This window comes from Muntiacus reevesi, chromosome 18 (genome assembly GCF_963930625.1).
Source record: "Muntiacus reevesi chromosome 18, mMunRee1.1, whole genome shotgun sequence".
In the NCBI taxonomy this organism is placed as follows: Eukaryota; Metazoa; Chordata; class Mammalia; order Artiodactyla; family Cervidae; genus Muntiacus; species Muntiacus reevesi.
Window position 1 is genome coordinate 15,621,718 of NC_089266.1, and position 18,048 is coordinate 15,639,765.

The following is an 18,048-nucleotide window of genomic DNA, read 5'->3' on the forward strand; positions in this document are numbered from 1 at the left end:
TGCATTGTCTGTTTTAACTTCTCCTTTTTCATTTCTAATTTTGTTGATTTGATCCTTCTTTTTTTTTTTCTTGATGAGTCTGGCTAAAGGCTTGTCAATTTTATCTCCTCAAAGAACCAGCTATTAGTTTTATTAATCTTTACTATTGTTTCTTTCATTTCTTTTTCATTTATTTCTGCTTGGATCTTTATGATTTCCTTCCTTCTATTAATTTTGGTGGGTTTTTTGTTGTTGTTGTTGTTCTTTTTCCAGTTGATTTAGGTGTAAACTTAGGTTGTCTATTTGATGTTTTCCTTGTTTCTTAAGGTAGGACTGTATTGCTATAAACTTCCCTCTTGGAACTGCTTTTCCTGCATCCCGTACGTTTTGAGTTGTAGTATTTTCATTGTCATTTGTTTCTAGATATTTTTTGATTTCCCTTTTGATTTCTTCAGTAACCTGTTGGCCATTTAGAAATGTGTTGTTTAATCTCCATGTACTTCTGTTTCTTAAAGTGTTTTTCTTGTAATTTATATCTAATCTCATAGCGCTGTGTTCGGAGAAGATACTTGATACGATTTCAATTTTCTTAAATTTACTGAGATTTGATTTGTGACCCAAGATGTGGTCTATCCTGGAGAATGTTTCATGTGCACTTGAGAAGAAGGTGTATTCTGCATTTGGATGGAACATCCTAAAGACATCAGTGAGATCCATCTCATCTAATGTATCATTTAAGACTTGTTTCTTTATTAATTTTCTGTTTTAATGAGCTGTCCATTGGTGTGAGTGCGGTGTTAAAGTCTCCTACAATTATTGTTACTGTCAATCTCTCCTTTTATGTCTGTTAGTGTTTGTCTTATGTATTGAGGTGCTCCTATGTTGGGTGCGTAGATATTTACAATTGTTATGTCTTCCTCTTGGATTGATCCCTTGATCTTTATGTAGTGTCCTTCCTTATCTCTTATAATCTTCTTTATTTTAAGGTCTGTTTTGTCTGATAGGAGGATTGCTACTCCAGCTTTCTTTTGCTTCCCATTTGCATGGAGTATATTTTTCCACCTGTCACTTTCAGTCTCTGTGTCTTTAGACACATATAGGGGGGTTCTTGTAGACAGCATAGATATGGGTCTTGTTTTTGTGTCCAGAGAGCCAACCTGTGTCTTTTGGTTGGAGCATTTAATTCATTTACACTTAAAATAATTATTGATATATATGTTCCTATTGCCATTTTCTTAATTATTTGGCATTGATTTTCTCAATCTTTTTTCTTTTCTTGTATTTCTTGACTATATAAGTCCCTTTAACATTTGTTGAAAAGCTGGTTTGGTGGTACTGAATTCTCTTAACTTTTGCTTGTCTGAAATGTCTTTTATTTCTCCATCAATTTTGAATGAGATCCTTGCCAGGTGCAGTAATCTTGGTGATAGATTTTTCCCTTTTGGTACTTTAAATATATCCTGCCATCCCCTTCCGGCCTGCAGTTTCTGCTGAAAGATCAGCTGTTAAGCATATGGGGTCTCCCTTGTGTTTTACTTGTTGCTTCTCTGTTGCTGCTTTTAATATTGTGTTTACTCTTGTTACTTTGATTAGTATGTGTCTTTGCATGTTTCTCCTTGAGTTTATCCTGTGTGGTACTCTTTGCGTTTCTTGGACTTGAGTGATTATTTCCTTTTCCATGTTGGGGAAATTTTCAACTATAATCTCTTCAAAAATTTTCTCATATCCTTTCTTTTTTCCTTCTTCTGGGACCCCTATAACTCAAATGTTGGTGGTTTGATATTGTCCCAGTTGGCTCTGAGACTATCCTCAGTTCCTTTCATTCTTTTTCCTTTATTCTGCTCTTCAAAAGCTATTTCCACCATTTTATCTTCCAACTCACTGATTTGTTCTTCTGCTTCAGATAGTCTGCTATTGGTTCCATCTAGAGTATTTTTAATTTCAGTAATAGTGTTGTTTGTCTCTGTATGTTTATTCTTTAATTTTTCTAGGTCTCTTTAAATTGATTCTTACATTTTCTCCATTTTGTTTTCAAGGTTTTTGAACATCTTTACTATCAGTATTCTGAATTCTTTTTCACGTAGTTTGCCTATTTCCTCTTCATTTATTTGGACTTCTGTGTTTTTAGTTTGTTTCTTCATTTGTGTAGTATTTCTCTGCCTTTTCATTTTTTTTTTTTTTTAACTTATTGTGTTTGAGGTCTCCTTTTCCCCAGGTTTCAATGCTGAATTCTTTCCTTGTTTTGGGTTCTGCCCTCCTAAGGTTGTTCCAGTGGTTTGCGTATGCTTCTTACAGGGTGAGATTTGTGCTGAGTTTTTGTTTGTTTTTCTTCTGACTGGCAAGGCTTAGGGAAGTGGTAATCCTGTCTGCTGATGATCTGGTTTGTACTCAGGTCCTGTATTCAGGTGGTTTCCTTTGTGTGAGTTCTCACTACCTAATACTCCCTAGGGTTAGTTCTTAGGTAGTCCAGGGTTTTGGAGTCAGTGCTCCCACTCCAAAGGCTCAGGGCTTGATCTCTGGTAGGGAATGAAGATTCCACAAGTAGTTTGTTATGGCATTAAGTGAGAATAAAACGAGAAACTAAAGATGAACCCCAGACAGATGGCAGTTACAAAATCAGGCAAATAATAATTAAAATATTGGAATATACATATACACCCACGAGCCAAGTCAAAACAGTCCAACAAAAATAAAGTACAATAGATTGACTCAGCAAACAAAGGAAATAAAAAATCATATTTATCAGTTAATAACAAAAATAACTAAAGCACAAACTGAAAAACAAAATTAAAGCAAGGTGCCAAGTGGGGAATAAAGCAATGAAAACAAAACGAACAAATATGTTGAGAGGAAAGGGAAGAAAGAAAAGAAAGAATAGATATGCAAAGTTAAATAGAGGTAGATAAAGAAGATTTATATATAGTAAAGATTAACTGCAAGGGGAAAAGAACAGTTGAAAAGGCAAACAAAGGAATAAATGTAGAAAATATATAACAGTTTTTAAAAAATTAAAAATTAAAACTACAAAAAATAGAAAAGAAAAAGGAAAAAAAAAAAAACAGGAAGAAGAAATTTAAAAAAAGGAAAACTCCACAGAACTGCAAAAGCCCAATGTAGAGGCAGAGGTTTATAATAACAATAAAAATGTGACCGAGGAACCTCAAAAGCTTAATTAGATTTCCTAGTGCCAATAAAATCAACAACTATAAAGGAGGGGGGTAAAAAAGGAAACAAAAAGAAAAAAAAATCTAAAAGAATCTACAGAACAAATCAAAAGATAAGAATAATAAATATTTTTCTTGAGTCACTGCTGTCAGGGTCCTTTCCCTCACTGGGAGTCACAGTCCACCTCACCTCCAAAGCTGTGCTGATCTCTGGACCTGCTGTGGGGCCAGCTCAGATTCTAATCTGGTGGTACTCTTGGGTGTTTTTGTTTCCAATGTCCACAGCTATCAGAGCTAGTGTATTTTCTTTTGTGGGAGCTCTCAGTGGCCTTTTATATGTTCCATAGACAGAGTCTGATCAGTTGATCATGTGGATTTAATCTGTAGCTTATACAGCTGGTAGGAAGGTTTTGGGTCTTCTTCCTTAGCCACACTGCCCCTGGGTTTCATTGTGGTTTTATTTCCACTTCTGCATGTGGGTCATCCACTGGGGTTTGCCCCAAGGTTGCCCTGGAGGACTTGGGTTTGCCCTGTGAGGGCCAGGTGTGGAGGTGGGGCAGCGGCTTGGGTCTCAGGGGTTCTGGGAGCACCAGGTGCTCAGGGGAGCTGGAGGCCAGGGCAGCAGGAAACAGTACTCTAGAAGGGCATGGCAGCCAGCACTGGCCAATATGCTCTAGTATTCTTGCCTGGAGACCCCCACCATCCTGACAGAGAAGCCTGGCAGGCCACAGTCTAGAGGGTCGCAAAGCGTCGGACATGACCAAAGCGACCCTGAGCGCATAGACACAAGATTTTTTTTGCTTGTGGTAGCTCTGCTACCACAGTGAAAGTTGAGCGTGAAGGTGGTGCAGCTGCTTGGCTTGCACCTAGTGGTGCAAAGTGTGCAGAGACATGGACTACCCCCACCCCAGGAGTTATGGCCCTATCAAAGTCTGCTTTTGAGCCTCTTGTAGCTGGCGGTCAGAAGGTCTCTTTGGCCAGTCTTTCTCCGTAGCTCCGCTGGTTTAGGCACTAAGAGGGCTCCCTTGCCTGGGGTCCTTCTCTGCTGTTCAGTGCATCAGGCACAGGGAGGGACTGCCTGGTTGGGGTCCTACTCTGTAGATCAGCACGTCAGCCCCACTTTAGTGGCACCCTGGGTGGGGTCCAGGTCTGTAGTTCAGTGTCAGGGTTTGACGGGCCAGCCTATTGTTCAGCTACTGATGCTGGCATGTGGGAGAGAGGCTATGGTGATGGCTCCATTCACTACTCATGACTCAAGAGCACCACCTTGCTTCCATGGCTGCATGGCTTCCCCCCATAGGCATTTCCCACCACAATCTCCTCCCCCACATCACTTCAAATCTGTCTCTCCACAGTCAACCGCAGCCCCCGTCCTGGAATTGCTCCACAACCCCTAAACTCTAGCTCCCGGCTGCTGTGCCTTCCAGGGGACCCACGTCCCTGTCCGGGATATGTATGACTGTGGCAAGGACTGTCTGATTCTCATTCCATATATGCTGCTACAGATCAGCTGTTTCACTCTCAGTCATAAATGTTTCTCCTCTGACTCAGACAATTGTCCCAATGTGGGGATCAGACTCCTGCTTCAGTTCCCCCACCAGCTGAGGGCAGGTCCAGTCCCACTAACACTTGTTTTTCCCCCTAGCTCCTTCGTCCTACTGAGTTTTGCGTGGTTCTATATATTCTTTTCCTCTGGTCAGGCCCTCCTGTCTGCTCCCAGCTGGTGTTCTGCATGCACTTCTGTGTCTGAAGGTGTATTCCTGATTTATCCTTGGAGACAGATGTACTCCATGTCCACCTACTCCTCTGCCTTTTATAGACCTGACTGTTAAATGTTTCTTCCATTTCATCAATTTTAGGGAATGCTCACCCTTTACCACCCACAGAAAGAATATTTCTACTATCTTTTACAAAAGTAATGATGACCCGATAAATTTATCTCACTCAAATCTAAGTAACTCTAAAAAGTCATTATTGAGACTTTCCTGGTAACCTAGTGGCTAAGACTCCGAGCTCCCAATGCAGGGGCCTGGGTTCAATCCCTGGTCAAGGAACTATAATAGATTCCACATGTCACAATGAAGAACCAGTGCAGCCAAATAAATAAACAGCAAGCCATTATTTGTCAGTTATAATAACAAGACAATCAGTCTTAGGTACCATTATCAGTTGAACTGTGCCATCCAAAAAGACATGTTAAAGTGCTAATCCCCAGTACCTCAGATTATAACCTTTGGAAATAGGGTCACTGAAGATTTAATTAGTTAAAATAAGGTCATACTGGAGTAGGGTAGGCCCTAAACCCAATTTGACTGGTGTCCTCCTGAGAAAAGAAGACACGCAGGTGAACATCATGTGAAACCGGAGGCAGAGTGAGCTATGCTGCTGCAAGCCACTGAACAGTAAACAATGATCCTCCCTAGAGGCCACAGAAGGAGCGGCCCTGCCAACACCTTGATTTAAGGTTTCTGACTTCCTAAACTGTGAGAGAATTAAATTTATGTTGTTTTAAACCATCCAGTTTATGGTATTTAGTGATGGTAGCCCTAGGAAATGATTATGAAAGTGAAAGTGTTAGTTGCTCAGTCCTGTTCAACTCTTTGCCACCCCATGGACTGCAGTCCACCAGGGTCCTCTGTCCATGGAATTCTCCATGGAAGAACACTGGAGTGGGAAGCCATTACCTTCTCCAGAGAATCGAACCCAAGTCTCCTGCATTGCAGGCAGATTCTTTACCTTCTGAGCCACCAGGGAAGCCCAGGAAATGATTGCATGTACCCTCCATAGCAAAACTGTATCATAACTAGAACAGGCGTTAAAAAAACAAATAAATGCACATTATTTGCAGATATTATTTTGACCAAAGTAATTTTAGTGGTGATCTACAGATAGTTCCTCAATATTCCAGGTAAGAATTTTTAAAGAGTCCCAGGATTGATCCAGAGGAATCAGGTGGAGAGGGAGGTGGGATGGGAGGCCGGGATGGGGAATTCGTGTAACTCTATGGCTGATTCACATCAATGTATGACAAAACCCACTGAAAAAAAAAAAAAAAAGAAGAGTCCCAGGATTTCACGTCCTGTATCTACTGGAAACTGGTATATACCACCCAAGGCAGAACTGATACTTATAGAATCAACAGAGTTGTCTCTCTAAATATCATGATATCAATTATATGTGGAATTTTTAAAAAAATGATACAAATGAACTTATTTACAAAACAGAACTAGACTCACAGACATAGAAAACAAACTTATGGCTAGCAAAGGGGAAGGACAGGGGGGCTAAATTTGGAATTTGAGGTTAACAGATACACACTACTATATATAAAATAGATAAACAACAAGAACCTACAGTATAGCACCGGGAATTATAGTAAATATCTTGCAATAATCCACAATGGAAAAGAATCTAAAAACAAATGCATATATATAACTATAACTGAATCACTTTGCTGTACATCTATAATACTGTAAATCAACTATACTTCAGTAGAAAAATTAAAACAAAAAAGGCTTTATCACTTATTATGGGTCATATGCCAAGAATCAGATGGTTCACATGAAATCACTTTAAAATGGAATTCTGTAATTCCTTATACACGAGAATATACTCATGGACTAGGACAATGATGCTGTAAAATTTCATTTACTCCCTCTGATGATCCACATCTTAAACAGCCACAGTTTTGTATACAGGTCAAATCCCCATATTTGCTTTAATGTTGTTTATGTCAATATAAAGAAAATCTTAATAATAATTTTTTTACTGCCTTGCCATTGACTATTTGAGACTTTAAGACTTGTTTAAATAAAAAAGTTACATACTGAATAACAACAGTAATTATTTTAACTAACTTCTCAGAACTATAAAATATGTTACTTTTTCAACAGGTTCAAAAATATCTTTTAGAAAAACTTACTAACCTGGTCAAAAATCATTACAAATCTGTTATGATCTTTTTATTAGACAACAAATCTGTTTTAGGATCTTAATAAAGATCACTCAAAATAGAGCCGAGGTACAAACTGAGAACAAAAGAACTGTTTTGAGGCTCCTGTTCAGACTATATTTGATCGCTTGATTAAATTTTTAATGTCAAGAGGTTTGCTCTTTCTATAAAAACTAGTACTGCAACCTGGTGTTCAGGTACCTTACCCACCAAATTATGTGTCATGGAGCTTCTTATACACAGATAATTATCATTTGTAAGGATATCAGCTACAGCCTTCTACAACTAAAGAACTTCAATTCTACATTAAAATTAAGAAAGGAAATTGGTTTATTAAAGCACAACTTTAGAAGATATTATTAAAATACCTAAAATTAATAGATACCAGCCAGGGGACTTTCCTGGTGGTCCAGTGCTTAAGACTCAGCACTTTCACTGCCGAGGTTCAGTTCTTAGTCAGGGAACTAAGATCCCACAAGCTGTCCAGTGTGGCCAAAGAACAAACAAGCAAATAAAAAAAGGTATCTGCCAGAAACAGCTTCCCAAGAGGAGAGATGGATAGTCTGCAATTTATATTACTTAAAATCATTAAAAAAATACTATCTACTTTGGAGAAACTGCTCTGGTTAGGGATCTCATGTAGATAATACCAAATTCACTGGTCTGATGGTTCTACGGCAAAGTCATCCTTTTGTACTCTAACTATATACGATTTCCAGAACCTTCTGGGCAATAGACTGTTTATAGAGTAAAAAGATAAATATTTGCTACTATCAGCAAAAACTACAATCACGTCTTAAAAGTAATTACATTTTATATCTCTAAACAAATCCACTAACCACTCAGGTTTAAGTCTTTAGACGTTTTAAAAACTGCCATCTGAGGAGTAACCACTGTCACAGACTAGTAGGAGTCATTATCGCATCTGGGACTCAGGGCGAGCATTAAGTGACTTTGGCCAATCGTGAGGGATATGTCTATCTTCCGTCCCATTCTGACAAAACTGGATGGAGAGCCACTTCCAGGGCAATTTGCTCATCAGAGTCAGGGTGCTGAGGAATAGACACCATGCCTCCATGCAGCAGCTGTTTGTCCTGCCCGAGTGAAACTCTGTTAACCTCAGCACAGAGAGCTCAGCGTGGATACCATATGTACCACACATAAAGCACAGCCTGTAGTCCAGAAGTAGGTCTCCACAAAGTTTGTCTGTTTGTTTTAGTTTGGCCATGCCACGTGGGGCAGCTTGCAGGAACTTCGTTCCCCAACCAGGGATCAAACCTGGGCTCTGGCAGTGAAAGCACTGAGTCCTCACCACAAGACTGCCAAGGAATTCCCATTAACAAAATATTATTAATAATATCAGTGTCTGTACTTTTCTTTCAGACAAATTTGTTACTTATGTTTCATTGGTATTCAAAAGTAGTTCTATCCTCTCCAATCAACGCCCAATATGTTATTTAACCAAGAAAAAAAAGGTAGGATAGGCAGTCTATGGAACCCCTGAACCTACAGTAAACTACAGATCAGAAGTGTGAGAGCCCAAGATTAAAAATACAATGTGCCACCCACCGCAACCCAGTCTCAAACGGAAATGATATACAAAATCAAAAGAATTAAGACACATCAAAAGGTATCGCAACTTTTAAGATTTCTTTTTTAAAGTCCTGAGCTGATATTAGCTATTTATGCAGTTGGAATTTTAGGATTTTAAATGTTAATTCTCTCCTTTGAGTAAATGAATGCTTTAAACCAGTTATAATAAAGTGAAGGAGGGCTCAAGATTCCAAGTTGCTGACAGGCACAGGCAGAGGGGCTGCTCACCAGCCTGACTGCTGACTCAGCGCTCCCCTTCAAGAAGGTGACTATCTCTGCTGACTGAATACTCTCCCCTTAAAGAGTCCCAGGAACATGTCCTGTACATTCTTCCAAGGCTTTGTTTTATACCAAACTCAGGAAATCCTGCCTTGGGTCTTTGCCTATTTCAATCTTCTGGGGACCCAGAATAAATGCTGGGAGTGGGCAGACACCTCATGAAAATTTATTACATAATTAAAATAATATCAAGTCAAGTCTTAGCTTTTTCTTCCTTAGTTTTGGCAATTCTGATTTTTTTAAGCTTTAATATAGAATTTGTTTTTTATTCCTCTGATTATTTGCCATTTTTTCAGGACTTTATCTCATTCCCTATAATTCTTTACACATGTGGAGACAAAACTGAATGAAAAGACGACTACCACTACTAACATATTAATGATTACAATTACAAAAAAATTTAAAAATCCAAACAAACTTTTCAATTCTCAACTTTATCATCACAATTCACTTACTTGATAAGGTTCTGGAAAGCATAACCATCTGTCCACTGTTCAGTAAACGAAGCCCCATGTCGGACAGTGGTAAAGTGGCCCAGTCTCAAGCGATCTTGCATGCTTTTATCTCTACATGCCATCTTCTCTTGTTTTGACTTAGGGGAAAAGGACAAATAGAAAATAATTATATTTTCCTATGAGAACTCAGATGAAGCACTATGTTTATTTTATTTATTTATTTATTTATTTTTAAATGTTTATTTTTTGTACTATACTGCTCAAAGTTTAGGACAACTGGCTAAATCTACACTGATTTCAGGAAGTACCTTAAAGCTATAAACATTTTATATAACCCATAAACCTTCTACATTAACATATACTAACATAGACATTTCTGTTATAAATGTGGAATTTCCCTTCTATAAAATTAATGAATTAAGAGATGAAGCAAAGTTCTCCTCAGTATCTTTGACATTACTAAAATAATTCATTTCACTTTTTATCAGTGTTCCCTGTCCCTTTAATAGCATTCCAAAGATTTCAGCAAAAAAACAAACCACTAATCTGTCTCAAACCTCTAGCTTATAATCATTTCATTAGGAAGTACTGTTATCTTAAAACTTTCACTGTAAGATAAATAAGTACTGGAGGTATGTTTTACAAATTTTAAGACATCAATTATTTATATTATATAATAATTATTTATTTATTATAATAATTATAAGAAATATAATTATTAAAGGCAAATTGCAACTAATTAGTTACTATTAATATAATAAAGGAGGCATCAGCCAATTAAATAATCATATATAAGCAATTGCAAACTAGTTTTTAAAACACAAAACACTTAATTATCACATTATTATATACATAAGTTACTCTAAATACCATATCTGAAATGGACATAAAACTATTGCTAAATGTCTGTATTAGTAATAGGATGTGCTGTGTGCTCAGTCACTCAATTGTGTCTGCCTCTTTGCAGCCCCATAGACTGTTGCCCGCCAGGCTCCTGGAATGGAATTCCTGCCCATGGAATTTTCCAGGCAAGAATACTGAGGTAGGCTGCCATTTCCTACTCCAGGGGATCTTCCCAATCCAGGGATCAAATCTCTCGAGTCTTCTGCACTGGCATTTGGCAGTTGGGGTCTTTAACACTACGGCAACCCCGGCAGCCCTTTCCTAACCCCAAAAGCCCTTTGTTGGTTTCTCATTCTTCTTTCCAAAGAGACATGGATTTACATAAATCTTTCTTACCAGAGAAGCCAGGCACACCCATGCCCACATAAGACAGAGAACTAAGCTGCGGTCAGTCCTTTCCTACTGTGAAATACTTTCATTTCAGGTAAAAAGTTGACAAGTCACAACAATGGCGCACCCTAAGCACACCCTAAGGATACAGAGTTGAGGCCACTACTAATCACTTACCTTTTCTATAAGGAGTTTCTTGCTCATTGTCACACATCGATTTAATCGTTCTTTGTATTTCTCTAACATCTTTTGCTGTTCATCAATCTGCCGTCTCAAATCACAGTTGGCCTTCAATGGAAAAAAAATTTTTTAATTAGCTCCAAGGAAGACAGATTAATTCAAAAGCAGTTTCTAGGGAGTCTGAAAAGCATTTCATTTGTTAAATTATACGCAAAATTGAGATTTAAAGAGGTAAGAGTAATTATGTCTTTAAAAAAAGAAGGTAAATACTTTATTCCTTGATTTTCTTTTAATAAACTTATCACTATTAAAGATGGATTCTCTTACTAGAAGTAGGACATTTTTCTACTGGTCATACTTTGCTGCTGCTACTGCTAAATCACTTCAGTCGTGTCCGACTCTGGCGACCCCATAGACGGCAGCCCACCAGGCTCCCCTGTACCTGGGATTCTCCAGGCAAGAATACTGGAGTGGGTTGCCATTTCCTTCTCCAATGCATGAAATTGAAAACTGAAAGTGAAGTCGCTCAGCTGTGTCCGACTCTTAGCGGCCCCATGGACTGCAGCCTACCAGGCTCCTCCATCCATGGGATTTTCCAGGCAAGAGTCATACTTTACTCCTCCCCAAAGTCAGTTACAGATAAATCCAGTACCCCACACATGCTAATACTGTCACAAAATAAAAGAAAAAATCTATCACGAACGAGATGTTTAGAATTCATATAAATAACTTTTAAGCATTTATAGATTACTTACAAAGGGTGAATAAGCACTACCAAAAAAACAACACATAATGTTCTTTATGTTCAATTGTTGCTCTTCTGTTCTTCCTTCCAAAAAAGAGACATGGATTTACATAAAAGTTTCTTACCAGAGAAGCCAGGCACACCCATGCCCACATAAGACAGAACTAACAAACAAGCTGAATACAAGGTCTTGGTTCAAGAAAACCAGAATGTAAACACACAGTTGATTTAGCTGTGGTCAGAAGAGTGGGCTAAACACTTTGAAAAACTCAAGACTCCTACAATAACAGAGAAGCGAAGAACCACTAACCCAAGGTCAACTTTGACTTGCAACTCCTGAGTTTACTCTTGTGTTAAACAAAAGCTATCTACTCTTTTGGCAAATAAATGATACTATAGCACACTCAATTTTTGAGACTTTGAAGCATCATTTTAAAGTGACCATTGTGCAACAGTTTCCATCTCCAAGTATCTACTTTCCTCATAATTTCTTCCTATTAGTTCTTCTAAGAGAGCTCATGAGTTCTATGGACCACATTATCAAAGGCCAAGTACAAGGACATTTGGTTAAATATGACTAATTCATACTTAAAAAATCTGCAAGCCAAAGATCATGTAATGTGTATATATGAAGTTCAATCTACTTTTGGAAGGTGAACATCTCTTAAAATCTGTAATCAAATTTATGGAATCAATCAATCTCTGGCAGTTTATTTTAAATTATAAGAACTCTAAATTTTTGTGGTTTCCAACACTAATGATTTTGTGTTCAGATCATGCCTGTCTGAAGAGACATAAGGACTCAGTCATTCCCCTGTCCCTCCGAATCAGAAACACAAGCTCTCATCAATTTGAAAAAATGGCATCTCTCCTTTGTGTCTTCTTTTTTGACATAACCATTCCATTGGCACTGTTCTAGATCCAAAGAAAGACTACAATCTTTAGAAAACAAGGGATTAGAAAGATGGGAATTGGTAAAGAGACATACCGCTTCTTGGGAAATAAAACCATTTTTTTAAAACCCCCCAAAAGAATCCTAAGTTAGGGTCAGTTTTTCATATACTCCATCTTCTCAATCTTAAGAAAATCAGATGATGAAGGAAGAAGACAAGCCCATGATCCTTTTTTAGCTCAGCAGAACTACCCTGGACAAAATTTTTTCATTTAGATTAGACAACTAGACTAGGATTTCTATGAACACACGATATCTAATTATAAACCTTGGCAATTCAACAAGCACCCAAGTGAAAAGAAGAGACGTTAAGAGCAACACCAAGCAAGTATACATGCTAACAATGAAAGATGGAAAATAGGTATTGAGTCTAAACATGGCTCTTCTCACTGAAGGATGGAGAAAAGCAAACTAAGAAACAAAACCAACAGGCCTAAGAAAAATGTTTCTGAATAGGAAAGGGGACATCAGCTTGAGAACAATAAAAACATTGGAGATTAAAATGTGAAGCCAATTTTATTTACAAATTGGCAGTATTTACGTATAGATGCATTTATGTACATGCTACAAGGACTTCGCTGGCAGTACAACAGTTAAGACTTCGTGCCTCAACTACATGGGAATCCCTGACTGGGGAACTGTGATCCTGTATGCTGCGTGATGTGGCCAAAAAATAAAAATAAATCAACAATTTCTTAAAAAAATTTTATATATGCTATAAATAGGTCAAAGATTACTATGGTAAATATACCAAATGCAACAAAAAGAATAAAATACTTAGGAGTATATCTACCTAAAGAAACAAAAGACCTATACACAGAAAACTATAAAACACTGATGAAAGAAATCAAAGAGGACACAAACAGATGGAGAAACATACCGTGTTCATGGATTGGAAGAATCAATATTGTCAAAATGGCTATTCTACCCAAAGCAATCTATAGATTCAATGCAATCCCTATCAAGCTACCAACGGTATTTTTCACAGAACTAGAACAAATAATTTCACAATTGGTATGGAAATACAAAAAACCTCGAATAGCCAAAGTAATCTTGAGAAAGAAGAATGGAACTGGAGGAATCAACCTGCCTGACTTCAGACTCTACTACAAAGCCACAGTCATCAAGAGAGTATGGTACTGGCACAAAGACAGAAATATAGATCAATGGAACAGAATAGAAAGCCCAGAGATGAATCCACGAACCTATGGACACCTTATCTTTGACAAAGGAGGCAAGGATATACAATGGAAAAAAGACAACCTTTTTAACAAGTGGTGCTGGGAAAACTGGTCAACCACTTGTAAAAGAATGAAACTAGAACACTTTCTAACACCATACACAAATATAAACTCAAAATGAATTAAAGATCTAAATGTAAGACCAGAAACTATAAAACTCCTAGAGGAGAACATAGGCAAAACACTCTCCGACATAAATCTCAGCGGGGTCCTCTATGACCCACCTCCCAGAATATTGGAAATAAAAGCAAAACTAAACAAATGGGACCTAATGAAACTTAAAAGCTTCTGCACAACAAAGGAAACTATAAGTAAGGTGAAAAGACAGCCCTCAGATTGGGAGAAAATAATAGCAAATGAAGAAACAGACAAAGGATTAATCTAAAAAATATACAAGCAACTCCTGAAGCTCAATTCCAGAAAAATAAATGACCCAATCAAAAAATGGGCCAAAGAACTGAACAGACATTTCTCCAAAGAAGACATACAGATGGCTAACAAACACATGAAAAGATGCTCAGCATCACTCATTATCAGAGAAATGCAAATCAAAACCACAATGAGGTACCATTACACGCCAGTCAGGATGGCTGCTATCCAAAAGTCTACAAGCAATAAATGCTGGAGAGGGTGTGGAGAAAAGGGAACCCTCTTACACTGTTGGTGGGAATGCAAACTAGTACAGCCATTATGGAAAACAGTGTGGAGATTTCTTAAAAAACTGGAAATAGAACTGCCATATGACCCAGCAATACCACTTCTGGGCATACACACTGAGGAATCCAGATCTGAAAGAGACACGTGCACCCCAATGTTCATCGCAGCACTGTTTATAATAGCCAGGACATGGAAGCAACCCAGATGCCCATCAACAGATGAATGGATAAGGAAGCTGTGGTACATATACACCATGGAATATTACTCAGCCGTTAAAAAGAATTCATTTGAATCAGTTCTAATGAGATGGATGAAACTGGAGCCCATTATACAGAGTGAAGTAAGCCAGAAAGATAAAGAACATTACAGTATACTAACACATATATACGGAATTTAGATAGATGGTGGCGATAACCCTATATGCAAAACAGAAAAAGAGACACAGAAGTACAGAACAGACTTTTGAACTCTGGGGGAGAACGTGAGGGTGGGATGTTTTGAAAGAACAGCATGTATACTATCTATGGTGAAACGGACCACCAGCCCAGGTGGGATGCATGAGTCAGGTGCTCTTGCCTGGTGCACTGGGAGGACCCTGAGGAGTCGGGTGGGGAGGGAGGTGGGAGGGAGGATCGGGATGGGGAATACGTGTAACTATATGGCTGATTCATGTCAATGTATGACAAAACCCACTGAAATGTTATAAAGTGATTGGCCTCCAACTAATAAAATAATATTTAAAAAAAAAAAAAAAAAAAAGAACATTACAGTATACTAACACATATATACGGAATTTAGAAAGATGGTAACGATGGCCCTATATGCAGGGCAGAAGAAGAGACGCAGAAGTACAGAACAGACTTTTGAACTCTGTGGGAGAAGGGGAGGGTGGGATGTTTCGAAAGAACAGCATGTATATTATCTGTGGTGAAACAGACCACCAGCCCAGGTGGGAGGCATGAGTCAAGTGCTCGGGCCTGTTGGGCTGGGAAGATCCAGAGGAATCGGGTGGAGAGGGAGGTGGGATGGGAGACCGGGATGGGGAATTCGTGTAACTCTATGGCTGATTCATATCAATGTATGACAAAACCCACTGAAAAATAAAAATTAAAAAAAAAAAAAATTTTATATATGCTATAAATAGGTCAAAGATTACTATGGTAAATATACCAAATGTTTTAATCACAGTTAATGGAATTATGGGTGTGATTTTATTTTATTTTTTATTATTCTCTAAATTTATTATAAAGAATGTATTGATTTTTACAATAAGAAAACAATAAACCTTAAAAAATTTTTTAAAAGGGTCAGTCAATATGTCAAACTGTATATTAAAAAATTATTTCAGAAAATATCATGGTGTTACTGTATAGCACAAGGAACTCTACTCAATATTCTGCGATAATCTATATGAGAAAAGAATCTAAAAAAGAATGAATATATGTATAACTGAATTATTTTGCTATACATCTGAAACATAACAATGTAAATCAACTATACTCCAATAAAATTAAAAATTTTTAAAAATCATTGTATATTCTTTAGAGGTATATTTTTAACTCCATATAGCTACTTTTAAAGTTTCTCTTGTAAGCACAAAACACTTCAGATGAATAGGTTATAAAAGATATAAAATGCAAAACCAGGACTGAAAAGTACTTGTGAAATAGTTTTTAAAATTCAAATACACATATATGTGGACTCTAGAAAAATGGTAGCGATGAACCCATTTCCAGCAGGAACAGAGACGCAGACACGGAGAACAGATTGTGGATGGGGGGTGGGGCGTGGGGGCTGAGGAGGAGAACGGGAGGGTGAGACAAACGGGAGACTGGGACCGACACGCACGCAGCACCACGTATAAGACAGACTGCGAATGGGAAGCTGCTACGCAGCACAGGAAGCTCGGCTGGGAGTTCTGTGATGACCAAGGGGGTGCGGGGAGGTCCAGGAGGGAAGGGATATGTGCGTGCATACAGCTGATTCACTTCACGGACAGCAGAAACTGACACAACATAGCAATTATATTCCAATTTAAAAAAAATCAATAAAATTTTAAAAAATTCAGACATTAAAAAAAATTTCCCTGAGATGGGAAAACAACACTCTATACATATTCTCACACCTTCAACTCTCCACAGATATATTCCTCTAGTATATATTTAAAAACTAAAATTCTACAATTAAGATGTCCAGTGTAAAGATACTGTTTGGAATACAGTTTGATCCTCGTTACCTACTCAGATTCCCACAGATTAAAGGAAAATATCCAAATGTCCACATTTTAATTTTACTATTTGGTTACAGTAATTACCTCTATGATATACACGCAATTCACACATATAAATATAGATAAATCAATCAGAGCTTGTTATAAAATCTCTTATGACATTTTAATACTTACTCTTAATAAATCATCTATTCTTCCTTCCTTCTTCTCTAAGTCAGAATTCTTACTGTTTTCTAGTGCAGATATTTTTTCTATTGTGAGGTCAGACTACAGAGATAAGCAGAAAACAAACTTAGGATTAGTCTCAAAATATTAAATGTCATTACATTTTTCTCATTACTTTTCTGAAAAAAAAAAGCACGTGATGATACAACTAGCCTGGAATCCCATGGCTCAAGAAATTAAATCTGCCTTTCTCATCTCATTCTTTAAGCATGACGTTCTGCTATACTTGCCTTTCAAAAATATATTAACTCTGGGATAAAATATGTGAATTCTCAAAATACTGTGCACTGAACAGTACAGAAACATACTCTCTAGAAATGAAACTAACTTTGAATAGAAAAGGTCATCAGAGGAGAAAGGACACGAATCTCTAAAGAACAAACATGCCACCTAGTGGAAACAGAGCGACCAGAAGAGAGATGAATGCTCAACAACCTAAGTCTGTTCAACTATTCAAAAGTTTAATTCAAATAACATTAAAATCTGCTCCTGAGGGCTGTTTAGCTCTTGTGACTTAAGAAATTCTCCTAGACTGCCAGGCATCCTGTCTTGAAGGCAACAAGGTACCAACAGCTTCAAGAAAACAAGGTATAACATTTGGTGAGCTCAACACAACAAAATGGAGGATATATCCACTATCCTTTTCGCAGATATTATCTTTGAATATTCACAACATTCCCTAAATTAAGGAGTTTCTGAAGACTGTTTAAGGAAGAATTATGTTGGCGTGCCACATGTTAAAGAAGTTTAAAACAACAAGGGTTTACTGTGTATCGCACGGAACTATATTCAATAGTTTGTAATAAACCATAATGGAAAAAGAATCAGAAAAAAAAAGAATATAGACACATACATATATATATGTATAACCAATCACTTTGCTATCCATGTGAAATTAACACAATATTCTAAATCAACTATATTTCAATAAAAAAGATTCACTGATGCCTACGTAAGTACTGTGCCAACGAGTGTTTTGTAGACACTAAGATGATGATAATCAACCACATTTTATAGATAATTTGAACTGAAGAAAACTGAGGCCCCAAAAGATAAAGCATAAGTTGCCGAGCTAGAACCTGAATCGGGGTCTTGAGTTCTCCAAAACAAGTGCTTTTTCCTTAACACCATGCTGCAATATAATCATTTCTGTCTATAATCTT

The 18,048-nt window shown here is 37.5% G+C and overlaps 1 protein-coding gene across 5 annotated transcripts in view; it reads right to left on the reverse strand.

Annotated features, from left to right (window-relative positions):
• TLK2 (tousled like kinase 2) overlaps window positions 1-18,048 on the reverse strand; it is a 127,380-nt gene that overhangs the window by 41,421 nt on the left and 67,911 nt on the right. For all 5 annotated transcript variants that reach the window (XM_065909581.1, XM_065909579.1, XM_065909577.1 and 2 more), the window contains 3 exons: window positions 16,835-16,927; window positions 10,833-10,943; window positions 9,423-9,559 (listed from right to left, as the gene is read on the reverse strand). In XM_065909581.1, the coding sequence (XP_065765653.1) occupies window positions 9,423-9,559; window positions 10,833-10,943; window positions 16,835-16,927 (341 nt within the window). The remainder of the gene's footprint in view (window positions 1-9,422; window positions 9,560-10,832; window positions 10,944-16,834; window positions 16,928-18,048) is intronic.